This window comes from Pollachius pollachius, assembly GCF_949987615.1.
Source record: "Pollachius pollachius genome assembly, chromosome: 4".
NCBI lineage: Eukaryota > Metazoa > Chordata > Actinopteri > Gadiformes > Gadidae > Pollachius > Pollachius pollachius.
Genome location: NC_136937.1, coordinates 6,141,088 through 6,153,171, shown reverse-complemented (window position 1 = coordinate 6,153,171; position 12,084 = coordinate 6,141,088). Strand labels below are relative to the sequence as shown.

General features: G+C 51.5%; 2 protein-coding genes across 2 annotated transcripts in view; one reads left to right on the top strand and one right to left on the bottom strand.

The window, feature by feature from the left end:
- The first annotated feature begins 648 nt into the window (after positions 1-648).
- cog5 (component of oligomeric golgi complex 5) overlaps positions 649-12,084 on the top strand; it is a 46,751-nt gene continuing 35,315 nt past the window's right edge. Inside the window, exons 1-6 of the mRNA XM_079735904.1 lie at positions 649-720; positions 1,531-1,670; positions 2,159-2,216; positions 2,686-2,740; positions 2,835-2,904; positions 5,033-5,153. Coding sequence (XP_079592030.1) covers positions 675-720; positions 1,531-1,670; positions 2,159-2,216; positions 2,686-2,740; positions 2,835-2,904; positions 5,033-5,153 — 490 coding nt within the window. The 5' untranslated portion in view covers positions 649-674. The remainder of the gene's footprint in view (positions 721-1,530; positions 1,671-2,158; positions 2,217-2,685; positions 2,741-2,834; positions 2,905-5,032; positions 5,154-12,084) is intronic.
- On the bottom strand, positions 9,004-11,013 carry LOC307074664 (G-protein coupled receptor 22-like; the record flags this gene model as incomplete). The annotated part of the gene is made up of 3 exons (XM_079734921.1): positions 9,004-10,101; positions 10,418-10,564; positions 10,897-11,013. The coding sequence occupies 3 exons, from the start codon at positions 11,011-11,013 to the stop codon at positions 9,004-9,006; spliced, it is 1,362 nt and encodes a 453-aa protein (XP_079591047.1).

Below are 12,084 nucleotides of genomic sequence, written 5' to 3'. Positions count from 1 at the left end.
TCAGGTCCTCAGTGAAAGCCTCTCCAGCTCGGTCTATGGGAGGGGGGAGGGGAAGCACTCATTAGCCGCAACACAGCTCTCTCAAGGCACAGTACAGTGAAAGATGAATCAATCAATGAATGGATAAGTCAACCAGTCGCTGATGGTCAGATGAAGACATAGTTTATGAGGACTGCATACTGCTAGGCTTCTATTTGTGTGTGTGTGTGTATGTGTGTGTGTGTGTGTGTGTGTGTGTGTGTGTGTGTGTGTGTGTGTGTGTGTCTGTGTGACTAAATAAAATGACTGGAGTCAATAACATGAGCAAAGATATATTCAAGATGAGGAATAAAAATAAGAATGACAACCTAATTCATATAATTTCTTTGGGCAGTGATTAATTTATACTTGTCAATACATAGGACAAAATTTCATTTACCAGAGTAGAGGCGATCTCTAGCGGTCAGTAGCGGTCACTGCAGGCTCTGTAGCCACAGTACTGATCCCTAGCGGTCAGTAGCGGTCACTTTAGGCTCTGTAGTCCCAGTACTGACCCCTAGCGGTCAGTAGCGGTCACTTCAGGCTCTGTTGTCAAGGTACTGACCCCTAGCGTTCAGTAGCAGTCACTGCAGGCTGTGGAGTCGCACTGCTGATGTCATCGCTGGAGTCTGACGTCACGGGGATGAAGCGTCAACATGGAGGCGACAGGAGAATCTTCCACGAATTCACTTTTAAAAGATGGTAATTCTCTTCCTTTATTCTTCTCCTTTCGTGCTTGATACTGTTCTGTGTCGTCGGTCCAAACGGAACGTGTTTGGAACGTTTAATTCATACTAGTAGTACTACTTATGATAGTAATAATATTGATGTGGTCGATAACAGCGGCTCACCGTCCAGTCTCTCTTTACCCCGTAAAGAGAGACTGGACACTACTACTACTATTAAATACATCTAGCACTGAATAAATTGAATGGTACTGAATACATCTTGTAATGAATACATCTAATGGTACTGAATACTTCTAGTGTTGAGGACCCACCGGCTCTACTATGAGAAGTGTGTGGTTAAAACGTCGTTCTTCACTACAATGGACTCACAGGTAGATAGATAGATAGATACAACTTTATTAATCCCCCGCAGGGTAAATTCCTGTGTTACTGCAGAACACCAGCACTGGAAGACACAGGACATAATACATTAAAAATAGTTGTAGCAGTGGTTAGGGAAACAAAAAGATGCTAAAGTGAACATACAAGGCAAACAGGATAAACAGAACAAAATGTATAAACTATAAAGTGGCCCAGTGCCAGTACTTCTCAATAGATTAAAGTGTGTAAATGTAATGTCAAAACAAAGTGTACCTGTAACATCAGTGCACCGTCCTCTCAGTAGTGCGCCATTCTCTCAGTAGAAGTCAGTACTTTTTGTTAATGAGGGAGATCCACCATCCTGTTGGGCTTCTAAGGAAAAACTAGGGTCAGTTTCCTGAATTCTTCCTCGTTATTGAAGCATTGAACATTGGTTTACTCCCGGGAACCGCCCTGTTTGCAGAGTGCTACGTGGACTTCCTGACGGAGAGCTTTGACGTGAAGACGTACACCGCCCAGGTCATCCACCATGCGGTCATCACTGAGCAGCTGGCCAAACTGGCCCAGGGCATCAGCCAACTGGACCGGGAGCTGCACAGCCAGGTAGACACGCACGCACACACACGCACAAATACAGACACAAACAGCCTGGTACGCGTGCACACACAAACGCACACACAGCCTGATACACACACACACACACACACACTAACACACGCACAGATACTCACTCACTCACTCACTCACTCACTGACTGTTTTAAGGGGGATTGTCCAAAGTCATAGTCTGAAATAAAGGTCTGACATGTGCTCCTGTTCCTGACCTTCATTCACTACTGCTTGGTCAGAACCCCAGAACAGTCCATATAGCATTAAGGAAAATATGAGTTATCAGATTTAATAGTGACAAACACACCAAGATGGCCCCTTATGGATAGCATGGATCATCCTTTTTCTTCTGTCAACTGTTGCGTGACACTATGACTGACAACATCTTGTCCTGTTACTGACTCCATCTTGTCCTATCATGACCCTGTTACTGACTCCATCTTGTCTCCTGCCGTGTGTCGATGTTCCCGCCCCGGTTGGCAGGTGGTTGCTAGGCACGAAGATCTGCTGGCCCAGGCCCCTGGGATAGAGTCACTGGAGGGTGAGTCTCCTGCTATGCATCATGATACCTGCATGTCTCCTGACTGACCACCAGATGGCACTGGTGTTCACCTAATTAAAGCCCTTAATGCAACGCATCACTTCGTGTTGAAATTAGCTTTACTTCCTGTAGGCTTTTATTTATAAAACACTATGAAGAGGATTTCGAATTGAAATCCACACATACAAGACAGACAAAGGTTTGCTCGGAGTTAACAGGGAATTATCTATGGAGTTTGGCTTTGTTGGAAAGCTACTATAGAGACGGAAGCATGTGTACGTTTTACATTCACTCTGGAGCGTTTTACATTCACTACATTCAAGGCACCTCCCCATTTACTGTCGCCTTGCAAGACTGACACCGCCCTGGGTGTGTGAATGGGTGGATGTGAGGCAATATTGTAAAGCACTTTGAGTGGCCGATTGAGTAGCGCTGTATAAATGCAGTCCATTTACCGTTTGTTCATCAGGGGTCCTCCAGATGATGCAGACCAGGATCTATGCTCTTCAAGGGGCTGTTGACAGGTATGTCCCTCCTCCACGCCCCCAGGCCTCTATAAATACACCTTGATAAAGCTCCAGGCCTCCAATCACAGCGTGTGCTTGTTCCCGCCCCCAGGATGCGGTCTAAGATCGTGGACCCCTACAACAAGATCGTGGCCCGGACCACCCAACTCGCCAGACTGCAGGTGAGGTCCAGCCCCTTGAGCTCCAGCCCGTACCCGCTGTGTGCTCACGGGGGGGGGGGGGGGGGGGGAGGGAGGACTGGGGTACTGAGGAGTTGGGCCTCCATCCCACTGCTCAGCGTCCCGTGAAGGAGGTTCTTCCTCAAGGTTCCCTGATACTTAAGGGTGGTTCTCCTCACTCCTTGACTGTGATTGAGATTGAGACTGTGGAAGCACCTCCTGGTCATGTGGCCATCTCGAATAGTGACGCGAACGAGGTGGTCGTGTGACCTGGAATGATTGCCACAGGCCTTATTGAGCTGGCGGCCATCTTGGTTGTAAACACTAGCTTGGTTGGTACTGGATGTGATTCCCAGCCACCACTAAGAACCAGTTTGGCTGGCATGCCGACGCGCGAAACAGAACACCGACGGCACTTCAGTCTGTTTGTGATCGTTTCATAACACACTCGGTACCTGGTGGTGAGCGATCGGTCCGTTTGTCGGCTGTGAAGGCGTGGACTGTGTGTGCGTGGGTCCTTCTGCCTGTGCGTGCGTGCTCATGCTCGTTCTCGTCCGTGTGCGTGCGTGTGTGTGTGTGTGTGCGCACTGGTTCTCGTCCGTGTGCGTTTGCATTTGCGTGCTCGTGCGTGTGCGTGCTCGTGCAAGCATCCGTGTGTGTTTGGGGATAGAGCCTGTAACGTAAACCAGCGCTGCAGAAGGGTCTAAGATATGGGGTCATACTGGTTCAACAGGATCGTCATTAGTATTTCCTGTTTGTGCACTATTCTTTATTATGTGTGTGTATGTCTGTGTGCGTCTGCGTGTGTGTGTGTGTGGCTGGCGTCAGGAAGAGATCCATATGTCAGATCTGAACTGTGATGACGTGACCCAGCAGGGAGGCTGTCTGAGTGCCGCGCTGACCGGGCTTTTCAAAATAAGAGTCACTTACCAGAACCATGTGTTAAGGTGACCTGACCTTTCTGGATATGGATCAGTCTGTTTCCTACTGCCCCTACTGCAGAGACGATCAGTATGTAAGCGATACACGGTTGCCGTGGGTCCCATTCCATCCTCCGTTATTTTACATCTCTCTGGGAGTCAGACCTTCACCGTGACCGCTAGAAGAGGCTGACGCCATCAGGCTCTGCAAAGTGAGCACCAGTCACTGCGTTTGTCATGTTGAGTCTATTTTAAACGGTTCTATATTTTGTAATGAGTGTTCATCACAGCAGTGAAGCAGTGCGGCAAATGAACAGGCTATGAAGTCCATTATGGAGTAGATCCACAGTGATGTAGTGAACCTTTCGTGGTTATCCATCCACCCCATGAGCGGCCTGTGGCTCAGGAGGTAGAGCGGGTTGGCTGGTAACCGGAAGGTTGCTAGTTCAATCCCCTGCTCTTCGATGTGTCCCCTGAGCAAGGCACCTCACCACAAGTGCTCCCGACGAGCTGGCTGTCGCCTTGCGTGGTTGACACCGCTGTCGGTGTGTGAATGTGTGCATGAATGGGTGAATGTGAGGCAGTATTGTTAAGCGCGAGTGAGTGGCCACTGGTTAGAAAAGCGCGGCGTAAATGCAGTCCATTTACCGTTACCTGACCGTTTTCCTTCCTGCGTAACAGATATCAGAGAGGATGCCGGCGACATTCAGGAGCTGTTACTTGAGTGTCGTTGGTTCGTCCGTCAGCCATTAGAGAGTTCAACGTGCTGTGAGAGAATCGGCTCCTCTGCAGCCGGTGGAGGGCAGTCAGCTAGAGCCCTGATGGATGTGAAACGACAATGTGATAGTAACACCTTTATTTTTCTTTTTAGTTGAATAATCAGACCAAAGGGATTTATGGATTATTGTTTGTGACTTTGTCCGACTGGAATCGATGAGAGAAAAGTGAATAAGCGTTTGAGTGTAGCGGCGGTCAAGTGTATCTGGTCCGGCACAGAGTGTCCCTGGTCCGGGTCTGAGTGCTGGTCCTGTTCTGAATGTCCCTGGTCCTGGTCTGAGAGTGGGTCCTGGTCTGAGTGTCCCTGGTCGTGGTCTGAGTGTTCCTGGTCCAGGTCTCAGTGCTGGTCCTGGTCTCAGTTCTGGTCCTGGTCTCAGTGCTGGTCCAGGTCTCAGTGCTGGTGCTGGTCTGAGTGTCCCCCTGTCCCCCCCCAGGTGGCCTGTGACCTGCTGCGGAGGATCATCCGCATCCTGTTCCTCAGCAAGCGGCTGCAGGTCCAGCTGCAGGCGGGCAGCCGGGAGATCACCAAGGCGGCCCAGAGCCTCAACGAACTGGGTAGGAACCAGAGCTCCCCCCTACACGGACCCCCAGGTCAGGACCGCTGTGTGGGGGTCCGAGGTGTGACTATGAACCTGAGGTCTGGTGAACAGGGGTCGCGTTATTAACATCGGTCTCTGTTAATAATGCATCTGTTCGGTATAACAAACAAACGTGTGTTAAACAACGGTGTGGTGGCGATGTCGCTTCAGCAGCTACCGCACCGCCGTTGATGAACGAGGGATGTCCGTACGGTACTGTTCTCCGCTGTTCCACTGTACCACAGTGGGCCGGATAACTCGTTATTAACAGGGTGAATTACACGCAGCTTGTAGCCATGGCAACAACACGTCCGCCAGAGGTTCACCCGGGTTCGGTGTGTTTTACCGTTTGTTTATTACTGTGGTAAAATGTGGTGCGCTGCTGCCCCCGAGACCACCCACCTGACCACCGTACGCCCCCACCTAAACTCCACCTAACTCCACCTAACTCCACCCTACCTCAACCTTAACTCCACCCTATACCTCCACCGTACCTCAACCCTATACCTCCACCTTAACCCCACCCTATACCTCCACCCTATACCTCCACCTTAACTCCACCCTATACCTCCACCCTATACCTCCACCCTATACCTCCACCTTAACGCCACCCTATACCTCCACCCTATACCTCCACCCTAACTCCACCCTATACCTCCACCCTATACCTCCAACTTAACTCCACCCTATACCTTCACCCTATACCTCCACCTTAACCCCACCCTATACCTCCACCCTATACCTCCACCCTACTTCAACCCTAACTCCACCCTATACCACCACACCCCCCACCCTACCTCAACCCTTACTCCACCCTATACATCCACCCCACAGCCTCCTCAGAAACGCAGTGCAGTGCACTGCAGGTGTTTTATAAATCCCCCCCCCCCCAAAGCGTGTGCAGCATAAAGCTGCACTCTGTAAATAGCTCGATCCCCTCTCCTCCTCCAAGGACAGGGCTTGTTATGAAGTGTTCCCGGGCGCCCCAACTTCCTTGGCAGGGCTGGTGGACGGCCCCGCCGAGGGCACCCCGACCTTCCGTCGGAAAAAGCGATATTGACCAGTGCTGTGTCACAGCTAGCGGCTATCCGTGCTATCGCTACGTCAGCTTTTGGTTTATTGCCCGCCAGTGGAGCGTGACAGCAGGGCTCGACGAGACCCGTGTTTTTACCCAGCTCCCGCTGTGTGTGTGTGTGTGTGTGTGTGTGTGTGTGTGTGTGTGTGTGTGTCCATTAAGCGTGTGGTGCACAAAGCAATCATTCTGCCTTTTTTGTAGTACAAACACACACACACACACACACACACACACACACACACACACACTGTGTTGCCTTTCTTCATCTTGGAGGGAGGGAAAGAGAAACCTGTTTCAGCTCGATCCTGAACTCAAAACGGTGAGTTCTAAGGAGGAGGGGGGGCTGTCATCCCCATGGTAACGGCCCACACCAACGTCGCGCTGGCTGGTCCGCGTCGTCACGTGAGCGTTCACGGTGCTGTGTATGAAGTAGGGCACACACCGCTGCGTGACACTATAAGTATCCCAGAAGTTAACCCGTCTCTCGGACGCTGCCGTCAGGACCCCCGCTGCCCAGAGAGAGCTCTACGCTCACTCACTGGTTCAGAGTTCACCTAGACACTGCGAAGCCCCCCCTCCCCTTACCCCTTACCCCTTACCCCTTATTGTGTGTTGGACGTCCTGGCACTTAATGTACGCAATGCTTGTAAGTTGTATGTCCTGGAACAAAATGTACACGCTTATTCTACGTTGTACGTCCTGGCACTTAAAAGTAGTACTTAGCATTGTGTATCGTCTTATCCTAGCTATCTGTGTTAGCTATGGGTTATCGTAGCGATTGTTAATGACTTGGCTCTTGGTTCTATGAACAAATGCCAGGGCCCGGCCGCCTGGCATTTGGCAGTGACTGCAGCCCAGTCCTAATAAAGACACCAGCCGAAGGTCAGCCTGGGGCAGATAAGACTCGAGTGCCTCTCATCGGGCTGATCTAGAGCGGCCCACTCATTAGAGAACGCTCTCAGAACGTGCCCTGCGTTATGATCCCTTCATGATCGGGCGGCATGCGGTTCCGGAGGAAGAGCGGGTCGGCTGTTCACCGGAAGGTTGCTAGTTTGATCCCCGGCTCCTCCTCGTAGAGTGTAGAGGTGTCCCTGAGCGAGACGCCTCACCCTACCTGTTCCCGACGAGCTGGCTGTCGCCATGCGTAGTTGATATCGCCGTCGCTTTGTGAATGGGTGCATGAATGGGTGAATGTTAGGCCCTGGTTAGAAAAGTGCTGTATAAATGCAGTCCATTTACAATTATACCATAATGACATGGTGTGCACTGAGAGGGGATTGATCTGGGCGACCAGGAGGCATATACCCCCCCCCCCCCCGGTGTGGCAATCGGTCCAGCCCAGGACTCTCTCTCTCTCTGAGCCCTGCTGGTCTCTCTCTGTGTTGTGTGCATACTGCAGTGCAGTGAGACCTTCTACTTTCGTTTCACAGAAGGATTCAGGATGCAGGGTTTTGTTGTGTTTCTTTACTCCCATGACAACGTGGATAATGTGTTCAAATAAACCGTACATTTCTATGGAACATTTTCACAATATTCATACGAGTTAATCGGCATGTTATCACAAAGTTCACGTCCCTGTTGGAAAAATGTTCTGCCTCTCGGTGTTGCTGACTCATTTTCAGCGCTTTTCAGATATTCCGTTTTTTGATTTTGACCATGACCCTAGTTTAGGGCCACATGTCCGAGTGACGTTAATTATAGCGGACGGGGTCGTGCCTTTGACCCTTTGACCTTTCTGAAATGTTCTGCACTCTCTCATCATTATGCAACTCACGGGCAGGACCTTCTAGGTCTGGGTGAGATCCTGCGAGAGAGCCACTCTCAAACCCGCCAGCATATAGTTAGATCTGAGCCTCCGTGCTCGTGTATTTGAGCTCATCTAATTTACCCTTAACTAACGGTTACCTCTGATAGCAAAGAACAAAGCCTGAGGTTTCTGGCATGTCTCTGGCATGTCAGGCCTCTATGGAACACAAATAGGTACATAGTCTTCTCCTCATGAAAGAACGAATCATGGCGACTGAAACGATGCCTAGGAAAAGCAAAGTGTTATGTGTTGATGTGATCACCTGACAGATGGAGAGGGAATCCCTACTGAGAGCTGTTTGGAAATAGACTTCACGTGTCTCTATCACTGGCCAAACATGTCTGCTGGGACGCTGCCACTGAGTGCACCTTTTTATCCTCATTCAATACAAAAAGTGGACAAATACTATTAAATACTATTAATGAGTTCAAGAACTGTACATCTGTTACACACATTGGACTCATTTAGGAAAAACCAAAGACCAGACATCACTGCAGTTTAGAGTAAAGGTTCCTTACTGTAGTGGTGCTGACGTCAACCCACAACACCACCGATAAATACTCATTATCTCCCTAAATGAGCTGTGAAGCCCGGATAAAGCCTATTGTTCTTTTAATCGTGGTACTAATTAATACAGAATTCAGCTCACTTTATTGCTGCAAAAGTATGTCTCAAACATCTACACAAGCAAATGATGCCAGCCCCGGTTCAGAGTGGATCTTCTGGGCGAGATCTCCCTCATCGAACCCTTCCCAAGAGGATCTCGCAAGCTTACCCTACGACAAACGAGAACTCAACATAACGTTTTGTTTACACCTCAAAACCTTTTTGCGCAACCACGTTTCTTAAAGGAATTTTGCCCCTCCTCCTCGGAAGCCCGGGAGTCTCTACGGATCAGTCACCGTATTCCGTAACGTTCCTCATTCCCGGAACATATTCCCAGAGTTACTCAACGTTCCCCGAGGAGAGACACTTCTGTCGGGCCTCTGCGTCCTCGAAGGTGACCTTCTTGTTCCTCTTGGGGTCGATCCAGGAGTTGTGGATGACCACGTTGGGGGTGGGGTCGGCCTCCACCACGGACACCACCCTCTTCTTCATCTTGCTCTTGAGCACCTTCTGGAACTTCTGCCGCGTGAAGGCGTAGAGCAGCGGGTGGAAGATGGTGGTGCCGTAGGCCATGACCAGGAAGGCCAGCCGCAGGCGCGCGGTGAAGCCGCTGGGGCCAGCGCTTAGGATGATGGTGTTGAGCACCGTGATGGGGGTCCAGCACAGCAGGAAGGTGGAGATGATCAGCAGGGACATCTTGAAGACCCTCCGCTGGCGCTCCCGCCGTTCGCGGTGCCGCTTCACGGCCCTCCGCAGGGCGATGATGACGGACACCGAGGCCCTCATGCCCATGGTGGCGCCGGAGCCCCCTCGCACCCCCGTGCTGCTCTGCGATGCGTCCGTGGACTCGGCCGCCGCCGCCGTTGCTGCCGCCGCCGCCGCCGGCGGGGTCGTCATGGAGATGGCCTTCTTCCTCGGCGGCGGCTTCTTCTTGGGCGGGTTGTGCTGGAAGCGCGTGCCGATGCGGATGTTGAGCGCCTGCAGGATCTTGTAGTAGGTGACCAGCATGACGAGCGCCGTGAAGAAGAAGATGGGGATCTGGGCCAGCAGGTGGTAGTACAGGCCGGGCTCGGTCGAGTACTCGTTGGCCTGGGCCGCCCCCCCCGCCGGCGTCAGCGCGGCGGCGGTGGTCCGGTTCAACGGGTCCGCCCCGGCCTGGCTGAAGAAGCCCACCTCCATGAAGGGCACCAGGAAGCTGAGGCCGGACAGGGCCCAGATGAAGGCCAGCAGGGCCACCACGCGTCCCATGGTCAGCATGCGGTTGGCGGGCCGCACGGAGATGTCGTAACGGTCCACCGTGATGGCCAGCACGTTGGCGGCCGTGGCCACGCTGGCGAAGGAGACGCAGGCCTCGTGGAAGCAGCTGAGCAGGGCGGTGTCCGACTCCAGGGGCAGCAGGATCACCACGGCTGTCAGCGGGATGCAGCCCACGCACACCTGGAGGGGGGAGGGAGGAGCGAGGCCGGGGGATGCATGGACACACTACATTATAAATTATAAATGTAAATGATCTAGTTCTGAAAAAAAATTGTCGACAGTAGGTGAACCAACTATACATTGCCATCATCGTAAGAGAAACCTTTAATAAGAACAAGTGCTATTAGTAGTTACAATGCTAGATGCTGTAAAGGTATATACTCAGAGCCGGTTGATACCACTAGTTTAGGAATCGGTATCGGTAAGGACATTTCTTTATCGAACATCTCTAAAGTAACCCCACAGACATTGAGGAGTTAGGGGCGCTGGGACTCACCAGCACATCCAGCACGTGCAGGTTCATGGTGACGATGTTGGAGACAGAGCTGACCAGGTTCTGCTTCATGCAGTACAGCACCAGCACGGTGAGGTTGGAGCTCAGGCCCAGCACCATCTCCAGGATCAGGAGGCTGGTCAGGGCGACCTGGGGGGGTGCACAGTGTTCGGTCAGGGTTGGTGACAGACAGACGACCGGTTCAGAAAGTGGTGTGAGTCAACCGTCTGATTCTGATAATCACCAACCAAGGCGTACAAACAATAAGCAGAAGCTGTTCCATTACCTCCTCCAGGCACTTCCTCAGTTTCAGCGCGTACGTTTGCTCCTTTGATAAAAGCGCATTTCGTAGCAGTGGTTATACGTTGTACGTAGAACATTGAGTTCAGACGACAACCGATTCGAATCCTTGTATAGACCTTACCCTGCCTGATCTCAACCTGGCCTATCCTGTCATATTAGTCACTGTGATGTGGACGTACTTGGAAGCTGAGTGGGTAGACGTCCATGTCTGCGCTGGTGTCTTCTTCCCCAGTGTCCAAGACAGTCAGGTTGCTCATGTTGGCCGCTAAGCTCAGCACCAGGGAGATGTGCATCATCCTCAGTGGCGCTGGAGCGCTGGGGAGAGCAGGTCGGTGTGGGGACAGGACTCATTAGCAAGGAGCCAAGGCAGAGCGAGCCTTGGCTGCAGCATGCACCTTTTCAGTCACTTAGCAGGTTGAATAGTGTTTGACATGTTGGATACAACATCGCTGATCATTGGTGTTGCCTGTTGGTGATTACTAAGATTCCAATCGGTGTCTCTTTGTATCCCTGGTAACACTGCTTGTCTTAATAGTTTCAGTCAAGAGCAGACTTTGAATGTATGTGTTGGGCTTGGTTATGAGATTCGATTTGTAGGATTGCTTAGGGTTCTCGTTGTTACTCCAATCATTTCAATTGTAAGTTGTACAGATGATGGGGCCCAAACAGGGGTGACTTTCCATCCGTGGAGTCTGAATAGCACAGACCCTCCCTCCAGCCCTGGCCTGTACACTAACTCTGAGGAGCTATTGAGACCTGCGGGCCGCTGAGGGGAATGTACACAACGGCTAAACCTTTGTTAGGCCTTCAGACCAGACCTGGGGAATACATGGCGTTCTAGAGAGCTTTAGGCACTGGACAAGTTCCAGGGGTGGAGATGTAGAATCTCTACATCGCTACACGTTGGAGTAAAACACATTCAACATTTGAGTAAACAGCTAAAGATGGAGCGTCTATTTTTAAGCGTGGCTGATAAACTCGTAGCTTTTTTAAAGTCGGAACTTCTCAGTTCCTGTTCCATGTAAACATATGCGTTGTGTGCGGTGTGTGTATACGGTGGATCATCCTGACGGATGATCTGGGATGTGATGTTCCAGGAGGGCTTAAAGGTGTTTACTGTGTTGAACTCACCCCTCATCCCAGTGGACTGCTCTCCCACTCGGCACCGTTTGGAGGAGTCCCAGCTCAGCCGGCAGGACCCGACCCCACCATCCTCGTGAGGACCTTCGTACCCGGGGTGGTCGGGGTTAGACCAAGGGTGGGGCGTTCCTCCGGGTACCCTCCTACCCCTAACCCCGTCGACTAAGGGCTGGGCTGATGTGTTTCCTCCACCTCTGGTCTCCACCAGACAAGGACAAGAGGGTGGG